The sequence below is a fragment of the Megalopta genalis genome, chromosome 1, assembly GCF_051020955.1.
Source record: "Megalopta genalis isolate 19385.01 chromosome 1, iyMegGena1_principal, whole genome shotgun sequence".
NCBI classification, from domain to species: Eukaryota; Metazoa; Arthropoda; class Insecta; order Hymenoptera; family Halictidae; genus Megalopta; species Megalopta genalis.
Genome location: NC_135013.1, coordinates 24,623,676 through 24,639,305, shown reverse-complemented (window position 1 = coordinate 24,639,305; position 15,630 = coordinate 24,623,676). Strand labels below are relative to the sequence as shown.

Sequence of the window (15,630 nt, the reverse complement as noted above, 5' to 3'; positions counted from 1 at the left end):
CCTATTACTTTAAAAATATATCTTCTATATTACAAATAATGCAAATAAATTCATTTATATAAAATTAGCTATTTATTGTTCTCAAGATTCTTGTGTTTGCAGAGATTCTTGTGTTTGCAAAGATTCTTGTGTTTGCAACGATTCTTGTTTTAGCATTTGTTCTTCTAAAGCTGCTTGAGTTACTTTAGCTTCTTCTATCCTCTTCTGCATAATAACAGACTGTACTTCTACAAACACTTCCATCATTTTATGATTCCCATGGACATGTTTTTCTACACATTTTTTGATACAATCATCCTGTAAAGTAATCAATTTCAAAGCATATATATTATAATGATAATACGTCATCAGTAACTCATCTAAAAGCATACCTCCTCTGCAGATATATCTCTCGATATAAACGTGTTCATACATCGTTTGAAACAGCTCTCAGAAATTTGATTATATAGAAGTAGAAAATCCTTAAACTACAAAACAACATTCACTTAAAACTGTTCTTTAACCAACATTTATAACGTGAAAAGAGGTTAGAAATCAATACTTAATTATTCAATCGAAAATATCAATAATATGTACATTTCTTATTTGCAGAACATCCATATTCAATTTACTATCTCCAAATCAAATGACACTTTCGAAATATTCTAACATTTACGATTTCTGTTTTTGTTAGGTTATATTACGCCAGCGATATTCTTCAAATTTCCAGCGATTCGAATCCGCACTATCGACTAACGATAGGTAATTCGATGTATCGACTTTAACGATATCGAGAATAATCAGACCAATTTGTATGGTTGAAACTTCAGAGTAATCAACAATTAAATTCAAACTCTCTTTGACCGAAACAACTATTTATAATAAAAATTCCGTTACCAATTTTATTCTTCTAAGGTCAGTATTTTGTGCACTATGTACTTAAATAATTCATGAACTAATTGTTCCACACATTGTCTATATATTACACAAAATAACATACCGCCAAAAATCTAGGTAAGACACAGAGCAGCGAACTATTTCATACTTGAACTATGTGATATGCGGTCATAGAATCGCTACTCTCGTATAGACTAACTAGTGGATTTAGTAACAAATATATTATATTCAATAGATCAAAAGGCACATTGATTATAGTCTCTTCGTATTGTATAACATTTTTGTAAAAAGTATTCGATCACCTTTCAAAACGCAATAACTTCCTTTAAAATTGGACTGAATCATTTTAATACTATTTAAATGTCAAAGGTACTTAAGGTGATCGAATACTTTTTGTCAGGGGTTATAATCCGTAAAATTTGAATTAGTGCGCGCGTAAGAAGAGCGCGTATTCATCGGATCGCTTCGGAGGCGTTCGGGCGCGGTCGGTGGTAGCAGGCAGCGATTGGTTGCGGGCTGCGAGTCAGCGAAACGTGAATCAGCCTGAGTCAGTCGGCGTTGACGGCGGCGAAGAGTAAGAGGTGTTTATGTGTCTGAGAATAAGCCGGTGCGATAAAAAAACGTCGAGCCTCGGTGTCGGTTGCGTGTGTCGCCGGTGAATGAAGCGGGCTAATTGTTACGTGCGATGGCCGCGTGTTACAGCGAGCAGGCGGCATCCGTCTCGGGGAACGTAACGAAAAAGCCCGCACCTGCGGGTGCCGCGAAGCCGATCTGCTGGCAGCACCGGCTGTTCGGTAAACAACTGTCGCGGTGCAGCCAGGTTAATCATCAGCAGGACACGAAGCCGTGCGACGCCGGCGGCTCGCTGGTCGACGAGGACGGCCGGCCGATTTGTGAAGTGATCGGTGTGTATTTCAGTTTCATTAATCCCGGTGCTACGTGCGACGACTTCACGCGTCAGCTGCTCGAACTCTATGCGAGTGTCAACGGCGGCGGGCCGCAGCAGCAGCATACCGAGAACAACGACCGGGACGCCGAGAACCCTGGAAAAGAGAGAGAAAGACGGAAAAGGTTCGAGATCGTGCACGTGGTACTGTGGAGTAACGTCGCGGACGTCCTCGACTTCGAGGAGAGCTTCCACGCACATGTCTCCGAACTGCCCTGGCTAGCTGTGCCCAACTTAGACTACGAAAGAAAGGTACGGCGCGCGATAATTCCCCTTCAAATCGTTCATAGTTCGCTCGATTGCTAGCGGAGGCGCTGGCGCCGACGGGATCGGCTCGGGCATTCAAATTTGTTCTCTACTTTTTATTTTATTCAACTGTACAGGTAACCTCCGTATAACACGGTTGTTACGTTCCCAAAAAACGTCGTATTATATGAAAAAAAGAGCTGATACAAGAGAGCGAGGGATTTTAGGTGCCAAAAATTAGAGAAAGATTTGCTATTATATTTTTCATAATCAGGAGAAATACATTTGTTAAAGCAATTTTCATCGGAAGTATTACCACATTAATATGTACCAAATAAAATCACAAAGTTTTAAAATGTACGTAGTACTTCACGAACAAAATGGATTCCAAAGTCTGATAAATTTAAACATTATGCGGGCAAATCTGATACGACATACACGCTGAAATGAGATATCTTGTGCAGAAAATAATGTGCGTACAATTTAGTAATCGGGTGTAAGGGCTCATTAACGAGAAATCCATTATAAAGTACAATGAGCGAAATAATGTTATTTTATTTGAGATTAGTGCATTCCCAATCCGATCCTTAATTTCGAGTGCTCGATATTGCGCTATCACAGGGTAATTAAGATTATGCCGTTCGAGGTGTATCGTTGATTTGATTGACCGGATGCAGAATTTCCTGTTTTGCAGATTATGTTGGGTAATACATAAAAGTATACTAGTATAATAAAGAACACCGTGAAGGAATTCTGTACATTGAATTGAAATTATGTTTACAAAAATGAAGATGATTTACATGAAAGTGTCCACACTACATCTTCAATTACGAAATCAGTTAGCAGCCGGAGCTTGCATAACCTTGACATAAATTGCACATTTTCACAATTTAATTTAACTTTACTCATACGTTCTTGCCATTTTTATTATAACGTGTGCTTAAATTAAGAAGTTCATTCAATCGTTTAATATGGCTTCATAACATTGAAAACTTTAGGATAAAAAAGGTGGAATCAGTCACGTTGACCGTGCGAGGTTCTGTGTTAATTAGCTTTTCGAGGACAGTTCGCACGGCCGAATGAATGATTTCTGTCGTTTCGGCGGCAAGCTGCGTAGGCGAAAGCGGAAGAGAGTTATTAGGCTACTTCGCAGCATCTCGTGATCGCATCGAATTAATTAGAAGCGAAATTTCGCTGCCACGACACGCAGCACGTTCGTCGCAATTATTAATTCGAACTCCGTTCAATTAAGCCGCACTCTGGTCACTCGACGAAACGATTTTACATCTGCTCGCGACGTCTTATAATTGCGAGCGATCGCACTCGAAAGTTACCAGGCGGCGGCCAGGTTTTCTGTTTCGCGAGCCGGTGTCACTGACTCCTTATCGCTCGATCTGCAGACGTGCACCGGGGGCCACCAATTAAATTCAATTAAATAATCGGACTCGGGTTTTTAAGCCTGGAATAACGGTCCTTCAGCGCGCGGTGGCCATTCAGACAATTTGTAAGTTCTCAGAACTTCCCGGGGCGTTCCGGCTAATTTTAAAACCTGTTCCCCGCAATAATTTCGCCTCGTCCCCCTCCGGATCGCGCCGCAATGTCCACCGTATCATTTTTCTTCGTTTCATTTATTTTATTCACTGTTCAATTTTATCGGCCGGCTCGATATGCACCTGGAATCGTATACTAATCGAACACTTAAGTATCATTTACCAGGGAACGGAGCAAGTCGCCTTAATTCATATTGCTTGCACTCGAATCATCGATTATATTGTAATTGAACGAGGTAAACGGTTTCCGTAAACGGGAGTGAAATACAAATTGACTTTTCCTCTTGATATTAATGATTATTTTCTCACATCTTCCTCACGTTATTTACAAAGTTTTAAATTAGATTAGAATTGTTATTAGCACTGTACGTAATATAATAATTTGTTGTGCAACACAAAAATACAGTCAAACAGATTGCAAACAAAGAAAGAAAGAAAGAAAAAGAGAAATGTTATAACAAATGATGTGGTTAAGATATGACACAATAAAGTAAAAAAATCCAGGTATCTGAAGATAAGTGAAAAGCGTTAGACATGGCGATACAATATCTTAACTGGTTCAGCAATTTTACAACAAATAGGATAAAAGAACGAAGCTCAGTGTTGAAGGAACGTTTCGAACGGAAGAACAATTTACACGCAACAAAAATATTTTTACACGTCATTTTCTTTATGAAATTCTCGAAACGCAGGAAAAATGAAACTCGGCGGCGCGGTTACGCGTTCCGATTTGAATAGCCTGATGTTACAATAATGTGATTCGTGTTTGTTGGCGAGGACTGCCCGTTAAATGAATGATTAGGTCGAGCCCGAATGGGATCGTGATATCCTCCGGCTGTGCGCTGACTTTTTTTTTCACGTTTCGAGGCCGGGTACACGCGGATCAATCGAGGCGAGTGTATCATTCGAAATTTTGTACACACATGTCCCTCTGTCATAAAGTTGTACGTGTATACAGAGGGCGGGGGCGGACAGGGGGTTCGGCGGAGTGAGGGGTTCGAGCCACGCATGCCGTTATGCAGAACGACCGCGCGCGTGCAGCGCCTTTTTTATTTCCAACGGGTGTTTTAACCCCTCGCCAGACGTGCTATTTAGGGTCCGATTTTATTTTGCGCCAACACACCAGCCAGAGTCGACTTTCTCTAACGAAAAATCGTCCGTGATATTTCCACCTAGCATCTGCTCGCTGCGTGGCCTTCCGTTCTCGCGATCTTCAGCCCCGCGGAACAATATTTTTTCTTCTAACTGGCGTGTTCGTGCGCCATGATTGGTTAGCCGCTACTCCCGGGGATTATTTATCAAATGATACGCTATAATCGGGTTTTTATTGTGCTCGGAGATCGATGAGAACACGCGAACTTGCTTTCGAGGGACCAGTGGTGGGGGATACAGTTGGAGCAGGCCACGTTTTCGAGGTGTAAAGGAAAATTGGGAGATCGTAGTTCGGAATAATATTGATTAGGTTCGTAGAGTTTCAGATTAGGCCTGAAGATTGAATATTTTTGACCGGCTTCACGCAGGCGATATACTGTGTCGATTTTAGGGGTTACTTTGAAATGATTTTAGTTTGCTTTCTCGTGGAAATTTTATAACTTCTAAGGTCTTAAATTAAAGCTGGAAGAACGTACTTTATGGCAAAATCATATTGGTCCAGAGAAAAATTCGAAACCGTGTCATAAAATCGATAAATCCCGAGCTCGTTGTAAAACAATTCAATTTTGATTGTTCACTTGTAATCAATTTTAAAATACCTCCTCGTAAGAATTTTTGAACCTTATTCAGCTTAAATTAAAGCTGGAAGAACGTACTTTATGACAAGATCATATTGGTCCAGAGAAAAATTCGAAACCGTGTCATAAAATCGATAAATCCCGAGCTCGGAGTAAAACAATTCAATTTTGATTGTTCACTTGTAATCAATTTTAAAATACCTCCTCGTAAGAATTTTCGAATCTTGTTCAGCTTAAATTAAAGCTGGAAGAACGTACTTTATGACAAGATCATGTTGGTCCAGAGAAAAATTCGAAACCGTGTCGTAAAATCGATAAATCCCAATCGCGAGCTCGGAGTAAAACAATTCAATTTTGATTGTTCATTTGTAATCAATTTTAAAATACCTCCTCGTAAGAATTTTTGAACCTTATTCAGCTTAAATTCAAGCTGGAAGAACGTACTTTATGACAAGATCATGTTGGTCCACAGAAAAATTCGAAACCGTGTCGTAAAATCGATAAACCCCAATCACGTGCTCGAAGTAAAACAACTCGATCTTGATCAGTTGCTCGGAATTAATTGTAAGATCCCTTAGGAATTTCCGAACTCAATTAGACTAGAACTACAGCTAGAAGAACGTACTTTACAGTGCGTTCGAAAAAGCTTCGACATTCGAAGCTGAAGTAAGAGAAGTATACAAAAAGCGTTGTTCCATTAAAAAGAAAGGCGCGATCGCTGGATAGGATATTCAGCGATTAATGCGTGATCCGAGACGGCTCCGCGCGTTGATCTATTAATCAGCGACGTAGCTCTCGATGACTCCGAGCGATATCTCTTGTCTTAAAAGTTCAAGTGACTCTACGATCCATTACGGCACTTCGTGCATCCGCGGCAGGGCTCGCCTCTCCCCTGTACTTTTCTCTGCGAATTAACGAGCTCCTAGTATCGCAGCCGACTAACGAATCGAAAAGAAGCAAGCAGAAATAAAACCGAGAGATAGACAGGATAAAGAGAGAAAAAGAAGAGGGGAGAAAAATTCCAGGATGTATAGGCCTGTGTATCGGTGGGTTCGGAGGTCTCTATCGCGGGTTGAATTTGAATGCGACGGCGGGTTTCGCGGCGCCTCGAAACTTTTTCTGTAAGACGGATACTCTTGCAGGTATTCCTTTACCTGTGTGTACACGTAACCGAACGATATAAATGTAAGAGTCTATCGGAGGTCGTTATTCCATCCCCCTCTCTCCTTTTTTTCCACGATCATTAGTCAGGCCACTCGAGCCGTTGGTGTTTGTGATGCATATACATACACTCAATAGTCTGATCCCGCGAGTAAATGCAACGATAAGCGTCCTGCGCAATTAGCGTCAAGTAGCCTCGTGAATTCTTTCTTGCTCGTTATTCCGCCTATCCTGGCCGATCCACATTGGGAATCATCCCCTTGAAATCGTAGGTTCTTTGTGCCCTGCCCCATTCATTTAACAATGAGAAGACCAACTTTCGGTGTGTGGGAGAGGAGACGTGGTAACCTGTAACAGAAGGAAACGGCCGCGGGATACTTTCTCCCTTTCGTCTCCTTCTTTCTTCGTTTCCCCTGTTTCGTTACCCCGTATTTTCCTTACGTCGCATTCCGGATAAACAAAGAATATCGGAGAGAACGGGTGGCGCAGTCGCCAAGGTAACAGCTACAGTACGTCGGAAACAGCTGCATCAACGCGAATCCTCACATCTCGGTGGAATGTTTTATTTTCATTTGGTATTTGATCAACATTGCTGAGCGTAAATATCCAGTATTCACCATTCAACTAATTTTTACTAAACGAGTTCAATTTGGTTTAAATGTTAAAGGAAATATAGTTTACTACGTATATATGTTCTTTTCTTAAATGTTCGTTCCAGATTCAGATAAAGAAGTTAAAAAATGAGAGTTGTTTATTTTTGTTTTGTCACTCCGAGTAATAGCAAAATTAGAGAAAACGATTTCGGTCATTGTACAATAAAATAGTCCCTTTAACATTTAAAAAAGATTCAGGTCATTTCGTGCAGTTTTAAAAGGTGTAATTTTTATGTATCAATTTTTGAAGTTGCTTATTTTAGGCGATTCACGCTTTGTTCACGTAGAACGCCATAATTATGGAAGAACGAATTTTAGTATTTCTCGATTGTTTTGATTAAATTGCAAAGTTTTATGTACAAAGGTTAACTACGTTAACGAGTTAAATGAAACAATATTTTTCATTTGAATTAGAACAAAATTGTATTTCGAGGGTTCAACCCTTTGGCATCTAGAGCAAAGCATGCTCGCAGATGGCTTTAACAGGAGCAGCCTGCTGAATCTCGCCCATTACGCCATCAGACTAATTGTATAATGTATACGTGTAATTGCATAATGCGTTTGCATGGTTGAGTGGGTAATAAAGCCATAGTCATAACGATGAGGCATGGACTATGACTAAGGTAAATCCCCGAGGGATCCAAGAGTAGCTGTGGACAATTTCGGCTAGCACTTTCTTCGGGATAGAATGCCACCCTGAGAAATTCATACATATTTTACTATTTTTGATTTACTATCTTCAGAAATTAACTGCAAAATTAATTACGGTAAGAACATAACGATCCTGAATATTTTCGAATCTCTGTAATAGATATCATGTGAACCTCGTTATAAAGAGTTCGAACATAATCTATTCAATACAAATGTTATTCGTTTATTTAAGTCGAAATAAAATTCAATTTCTTCAGTTTATAATTTATAACCATTTTTAATTGTCATACTCTTTCACTATAAGTTCACGGAAGAATTAGTGCTCTACAGGATTCATAAATCATAAACATTAGATTAGATTATTAGATCATTATCATTATCATTAGATCAGATTAGACAATGACACAAAATAAATATAAAATATAAATATAAAAAGTTCTTTAAAATAAATATATCCCTTCCCTCCTAAGAAATTATTAACGACGAGGAGGTTCAAGCGAACTTCTAAACAAATCGTAAGGCAAGGGGTTAATGTGGATAAAAATAAATATAAATTTTCTTTTCCGCGTAGAGATCGACTAACGACGAAGAAAATGGCATTTCAAGGAATTAACATTTTACAAAATATTGCGAATGGTATTTCTGAAGAGCAAAGGTTCCTTGCTTGCAGTAAGCATTGGACTGTCGCGATGGTGTAACGAACAATCAACCCTTTCGATGCCAAAAATTAAGATCGCGTTAAAAAAAAAACAACCAAATATCGTTAATCCGTCCCATAAGAATTGAAATGATTCTTCTGGTAGACAGCAGTTTACGGTAAGTTCCAGGTCGAAAATGAGTTTAGTAGAAGCCTGGAGACCGCGCGGTGGCGACCGGGTAAATAAAGCAGGGGGTTAAATAATAAATTGCGGAGACCCCGAGCACGGGTCGAGTCGGTTAAGGTTAGCGTGGTTCGCCTGACTTATTTAGGGACTGTCCAGTTTGCCGGACAAAACTGACCGATTAGAGGTACAAAGCGGGGCTGTGGCCAGCGCTAGGACGTCCGGCGGGGGTGTAATAGAGCCGGGCTGCTCATCGTTTGTACGACGTAAACCGTTTTCATAAAGGTGCACGCCTTTGCTGCGACGGGGTAGCGCCGTGGCAAAAGGAGAACCGGAGCCGGTGCCAGAGCCGAGCAGCAGCGGCAGCAGCAACCTTTCCATTCCGGGGTGGCCGACCCATATCTTCCGCAAATAGCTTTCTCATTCGACCGGCGAGATCAAGAAAACGACCGGGAAAGGTAGAACCAGCGGAAGGATGGAAAGAGAAAGAAAGAGAGTGAGAGGGAGGCAGAAAGCGGGATCAGAAATAAAAGAAAAGAGACCGAGTATATTTACGCTGGCGTGTGTACACATACACTCCAGGCCATAAGTATACGGACACCTAGCAAATAGTCGAAAGCTCGGATCGAAAAATGTTGTGGAACCCTTGAATAGGGTCTGTTCCATAGCTGAACCTTTCTCGACAACGTTCTCGCATCGCGCGTTCCGACGGGAACAGAAATGAAAGTTCCAATTAGAATTGATCAGTGTTCACGTTGTTTCAGGATGTTAGAATGGTTCCTCTTTATCGCAGCATTATTGAATATTATTTATTAATAAATATGTGTTTACATATAATTTATTAATAAATACATATTTATACATGAATATATTTACGTTGAGTGCCTCTTTCGGGACCTTCCTCAATGGACGTTCTAAGATTGTTCTAATTTGTTCCAAGATAGTTTTCGATTGTTCCTCATGTTCTTCTGACGAGACCTTTCACAATGAACATTCTAGAATAATTTTAACTTGTTCCAACAAGCTTATTTATTATTTCTCATGCTCCTCTCATCAGACCATTCTCAATGAACGTTCGAAAATAGTTCGAACTTGTTCCAAGAATTCCATTATTTCTCATCTTTCGGTCATGGAACCTTTCGCAGCGGACGTCTTAAAATAGTTCTACCTTGTTCCAAGACGCTTATTCATTATTCCTCGTGCACCTCTCGTCAGACCTTTCTCAATGAACGTTCTAAAATAGTTCCACCTTGATCCAAGATGCTTCTCCATTATATTTCCAACTCCTCTCGCGAGACCTTTCTCAATGAACGTTCTAAAATAGTTCTACCTTGATCCAAGAGTGAGAGAGAGAGAGAGAGAGAGAGAAAGAGAGAACCTTCTTCATTATATTTCATATTCCTCTCGCGAGACCTTCCTCAATGAACGTTCTAAAATAGTTCCACCTTGATCCAAGAAGCTTTTCGATTATATTTCACATTCCTCTCGCGAGCACTTTCTCAATGAACGTTCTAAAATAGTTCCAGCTGTTCGCAATAGTTCGCCTGTTTCTTCTCATTCATTCTTCGAAGGCACGTTCGAAGACGGTTCTACCTTGTCCCAGAATGCCTTACGATTGTTTCTCGTGAGCGCGCACGATTTAATTTGCCGGCGGTTGATGTTGCACGTGTTCGATTCGCAAACCTGCCAGTTCCATTCGAAGCAAGTCGACCGAGATCGGCCAAAGGATGATGAACTCCGGGTGCAGAAGCAGTAGTGTCCGGATACTTATTGCCGGGGGTGTACGTGTACACTGCTGTCGGAGAAAGAGAAGGCGAATCGGCCGCGATGCAGGTCCCTTCCCACGAAAACGACTGAAACGGGAAGACGAAAAAAGGAATAGCAGAAACGGTGGTATCTAGATGGACTTTGAGGTAGCTGGTGCACACAGAAAGAGAGAGAGCGAGAGAGAGAGAGAGAAAGAGATATAAAAATAGAGAGAGTGGCCCGCGGCGCTATGTATCACTCCAACCCTCTTCTTTCCAACCCTATCTCTCTCTCCTTATTCCCGTTGCAGCCTGGTTTTTAGCTAACATATCGTGCAGATTACACACGACCTACTACTACTAGCCAACCCCGGCAGCCGGTTCCGGTCAAAGGAAGAGCGGGAATCGCCCGAATAAATGTATTTCAGTATCTATGAGTCGAAAACTCGCGCGGAAACACCCTCGCCGATGCCGGGCGCGCGCCAGCTCGCTTTGACGGCGAGGTCCGCTCTCCTCTTCACCCCCTCGCAACGGTATCATCATCGTCGTTGCCGGTGCGCAAGTGGTGCCGGGGCTGCACAGGGAAAAATTAAATGTTTGCGCCGTTTGCCGCGTGCACTTTGCTCGCCCGATGCTCCCGCGACGTCGTCCGCCTGCAAATTATGCCGTCGTAAGTTGCGTCTCTTTCTGCCAGCTCCCTCTCCGCCAACGGCTAACTCCCGCGATCCGGAAATTCTGGACCTTTTTGCAACTGTGCCGTCCTTTGGGGACCGTCACGGTGGGGGGGGGGGGAATTCAAAGGAAGATATTTTCGGCGCTGTTTGCAGCGGTTTGCGAGTTTTCTTTGATTAGCGATTTCAATCGCTGTCGGCTCGGCTAAGCCAACGCGGACTCGTCGGTTGCATCCTGTTTTGAAATTGCGTGTGCATTACTGAAGTTGCATTTTGAAAATGCATATTTTGGATGCTGCGCGGTTTTAGCGAAATAATATTTGGTCGACCACGGAGTATAAATGTTTCTATTCGATTAGTTTCGAGCTGGTCGATTAATTCAACCGTTTGCAGTCGGACCCATTTTAGCTCGACATTCATAATGGCTTTCTGACCTATGGTATTTCTATTTTATATAACCTAGTGACCCGTGAAATGGTTACACTTTCAACAGCTTTTTTTTTATAGTATTAACGTTATTTTGTAACGTAGCATGGCAATTTTTAGTTCCGCCTTAGAGTCACCTCTCGACTGCAAAGGGTTAGATTGTCTCACGTTTCATTACGATCTATGGAAAAATTGTCGTGTCTGAAAGAAGTGCCTTAAGAAGTATGCGGAACAAAATCGATAAATGAAATTATAAACGATCCTAAGCGTACACAGTTATATATTTCTGAAAAGATCCATCATTCGAGTGTTAATGAACGATTTTCAGAATCATTGGTCCAATAAGAGAGAGCCGAACGTTTCAAAAAAGAAACCTCGAAAAGAATTTATCTGTAAATGTTCTACTTTTTGCATCGACACGGCCCAAACTCCAAGAAACAGTGCCAAGAATCTTACTTTCTCTATGCAAAGCATAATTACGTAGAACCTACACGTAATTTCCAATTATCATGACGTATCAAATTGTAATATCATCACAGTATCGAAATTTCTACAGAAATCTCTTCTCGAAATAACCAGCGTTTTGGATTCGATAGAGATTTTTTCCAACCCTGCGGTAGGAAGTCTTCTTAAAAAATTTGCAGTAATTTCTCTCTAATTCGCGCTCAGATTATGCATAAAAATGGACAATTTGGAAGAAGGAGATACGATTATATTCGAGCCTCGAGGCTCATTTCTATAGTTTCCGATTGTCAACAACTATTAAAACGAGACTCAAGGCTCGAATAATCGTATCTCCACTTCTCAAATTTTCCATTTTTCTGCCCAATCTGAGCGCGAATCAAGGAGAATTTACTGTGCTTGTAAAATTTCGAGGAGAATGATGAAACGTTCGGCGATGTCCTACGGCGTTCGCAGGATTCGCAGGGACGGGAACGGGTTCCGAGACGCCTCTCCCCGTTGTCATTCGTAGCCTATATAAGATCGATCCGTTTCAGGACGCCATTTCATCGGTGCTCCGGTGTGTTTTCAAGTCGGTGCCACAAGAAACCTGTGTGTACTCGTTTGCGTGCAATTGAAAGCGCGGTAGCTTAAGACGCTACTGGGGTTGACCAATGGAAACACAGTGGTCGCGTCAGTCTCTCTTGTCCAAGAGACGTCGTCGGGAGACCGCGGTATCTGTGTACTCCAGAGGTGCGCAACCTGCTTCAAAACCAGTACGATCCGGCAATCGGAACTCGTTCGTCTCGACTACCAGAAAACTCTCTTCCATTCTGGTACGTTTCATTAGCACCGGAACCCTTCGAAATGACGAGATTCTTTGGTTCACGATTGCTGAGGCTGTGAAGATGATTTCATCGGCAATCTAATAATAATAATATATATATTACATATATATAGTGATATATAGTAATATATATAGTAATATATAGTAATATATAGTAATATATAGTAATATATAGTAATATATAGTAATATATAGTAATATATAGTAATATATATAGTAATATATATAGTAATATATAGTAATATATAGTAATATATATAGTAATATATATGTATAGTAATATATATAGTAATATATAGTAATATATATAGTAATATATAGTAATATATATAGTAATATATAGTAATATATATAGTAATATATATAGTAATATATATAGTAATATATATAGTAATATATATAGTAATATATATAGTAATATATAGTAATATATAGTAATATATAGTAATATATAGTAATATATAGTAATATATATAGTAATATACAGTAATATATAGTAATATATATAGTAATATATAGTAATATATAGTAATATATATAGTAATATATATAGTAATATATATAGTAATATATAGTAATATATATAGTAATAACAATTCTATTTATCAACGAAATAAACCCCAAAAATTAGAAGATACGTCTATTCTGTATCAGGCGAATATTTACAAAATATTTAAAATATTTACAATTTTGCAGCACTTTCAGTGCTCATCTTCGTGTCAGAATTTTAACACATCGAGAACGAATGCCAGGACTATAGATTTTTCATCAATTGCAAGCATATAATTTATGTACGCAGTAAAAACTCAACGTATAATGTTCACATGTATCGTTATTTGATTTTGTGATGCAGAATTTCGTTCTCTAAAAAGAAAATATTCGCAGTACTTCGAAAAAATACTCGTCCGTAAATGGTTAGGCTGCAGAAGGGTTGAAGGAGTAACTAGCAAGTTTCATAGCTCCAGTCTCGGGTTTCAATCATTTATTTTCGTTCAACGGAGGCCTCTGGAAATCTTCGATCAGCAGCGGACGAGTTAATCGAGTACCAGCATTCCATCGGTCCATTTTGAAAGACTAATTAAGTGCTCGGAAAATGAACACGCAAAGCCGTAAATTGTTCTTGCTGTCTTCAACTGTGTAGTTACCAAAAAGCTCTGTGTCCACGAGAATTGAAAACGTAAAATATCGACGACCAAAAAATCTCGCGATGCTTAGATAAACACATTGAGGGTCGAAAATGAACCCCAAAAGTTCCCACAAAATCGAAGTGATTTAATTGATGAAATCGAAACTAGATACATAGTTCGAATAGATCATAGTGGACGGCGCTTGAACTCTTTGCATTCTAAACTTCCTAGTAAAATTCGGTTTGTTTCAATTCGTTGGAATAAACGAGGATCGAGAACTGATTGTAATAATTGCTGGTTTAATCGATCGATATCCTGAGGATTACAATAAAATGCAATCTGCTGGATACATTATGACCTTTCAAAATTAAAATTAAAGCTAGAAAATTGATCACAAAAATTGATAGTTTCGCGCATTTGCGTCCTGACAATTCTAATAAAATACAGTCTGCTGGATACATTATGACCTTTCAAAATTGAAATTAAAGCTAGAAAATTGATCACAAAAATTGATAGTTTCGCGCATTTGCGTCCTGACAATTCTAATAAAATACAGTCTGCTGGATACATTATGATCTTTCAAAATTAAAATTAAAGCTAGAAAATTTATCCCAAAAATTGCTAATTTCACGCATTTGCATCGCGACGATCCTAATAATATGCAGCCTGCTGTATTAAATTAACCCTTCGCACTCGAGTGGTGTCACTGAGACACCACTAAAATTTTCATATCACGTTCCAACATGATTTTTATATTATTAAAGTTTACATTTAAAAGATTGTTAAAAGCGTAACCGTTGTGTAAGTGACAAGACTCAATTTCATATGCATAAAATGCGTTTTGTCGCATAAAATGGAAACACTATAAGTCAGAAAAATTATTTTAGATTTACAGTTAAAACGGCTTCGAGTGCAAAAGGTTAACAGAACGAACTCCAAACTGGAAGATTGATCACAAGAATTGCTAGTTCGCCAGGTTTGCATCCTGGGGACTTAAAAAAAATGCAGTCTGCCGGATGATAAAAATGAATTTATGCCCGGCGAATTAGAAATCCAGCGAAAATATCGTGTCTTCGAAATTTAATCTATACGACGATTCTGCGCCAGCGAAGCGCGCGTTGCGCACCTCTGCCGTTCACGAAGGAGGCGATTGAACGCGCGCGAACGAGTCAACAGTGATCTCATCCCTTTCCCCTCCATTGCTTGTCTTCTACCCGATGTCATACCCGGCGTGGCAAAGGGTTCCCCTTGCAGGAGAGACCAGCCGGGAGCGCGTCTGGTAGAAAATGGAGACTGAAAGACGTCACTTTTCGAATTATCCTACGCCCGAGCGTAAAATCTTCCGGCTCCGGATTAGCCGAATGCCAACAACGGGCGTCGCGTCGCGTCGCTCGTGCACCTGCTGCACGCATAATAAACTTGTGTACTTTACGGGCCGCGAAATATTTAATGGAGGCGTTAAGTCCGGTCGACTGGCGTTATTGATTTTTCGTGCTTGTAATTAGACTGTGGGCCGTGTCGGGCGAATGGAAAATTCGCGGCTCGTCAGGGAAGGGTTTTATTTGACCGCGGGGAGGCGATAAGAGGCTTCGGCGAAATGTATGCTTCGTTCCGGAGATTATTCGAATCGATCGTGAAAATGAAGAGTTTCGTTACGGAGCATCGGGACCGGTCGCACAGCGATATACCCCTTGGCTCGTGATGCAACGTGAAATAATTAGTCATTTTTTTCCACGTCG

At 40.3% G+C, this 15,630-nt stretch overlaps 2 protein-coding genes across 3 annotated transcripts in view; one reads left to right on the top strand and one right to left on the bottom strand.

Moving 5' to 3' along the window:
• Positions 1 to 49: 49 nt before the first annotated feature.
• Positions 50 to 752, bottom strand: LOC117226612 (mitochondrial import inner membrane translocase subunit Tim10 B). Its single transcript, XM_033481203.2, has 3 exons — positions 577 to 752; positions 372 to 467; positions 50 to 297 (listed from the first exon to the last, which is right to left on the bottom strand). The coding sequence occupies exons 1-3, from the start codon at positions 598 to 600 to the stop codon at positions 82 to 84; spliced, it is 336 nt and encodes a 111-aa protein (XP_033337094.1). The 5' UTR covers positions 601 to 752; the 3' UTR covers positions 50 to 81.
• A 654-nt stretch (positions 753 to 1,406) lies between these two features.
• LOC117227960 (nucleoredoxin) overlaps positions 1,407 to 15,630 on the top strand; it is a 28,736-nt gene continuing 14,512 nt past the window's right edge. Inside the window, exon 1 of one of the 2 annotated variants that reach the window (XM_076523865.1) lies at positions 1,407 to 2,074. In XM_076523865.1, the coding sequence (XP_076379980.1) occupies positions 1,562 to 2,074 (513 nt within the window). In that variant the 5' untranslated portion in view covers positions 1,407 to 1,561. The remainder of the gene's footprint in view (positions 2,075 to 15,630) is intronic. The other variant, XM_076523862.1, reaches the window with a different exon arrangement.

Coding starts and splice junctions, on each gene's coding strand:
- LOC117226612 (XM_033481203.2), bottom strand. CDS start 600: ATGGATGTTCTGCAAATAAGAAAT. Junction 468..576: donor ATGTTCTGCAAATAAGAAAT/GTACATATTATT, acceptor GTTGTTTTGTAG/TTTAAGGATTTTCTACTTCT. Junction 298..371: donor GAGATATATCTGCAGAGGAG/GTATGCTTTTAG, acceptor ATTACTTTACAG/GATGATTGTATCAAAAAATG.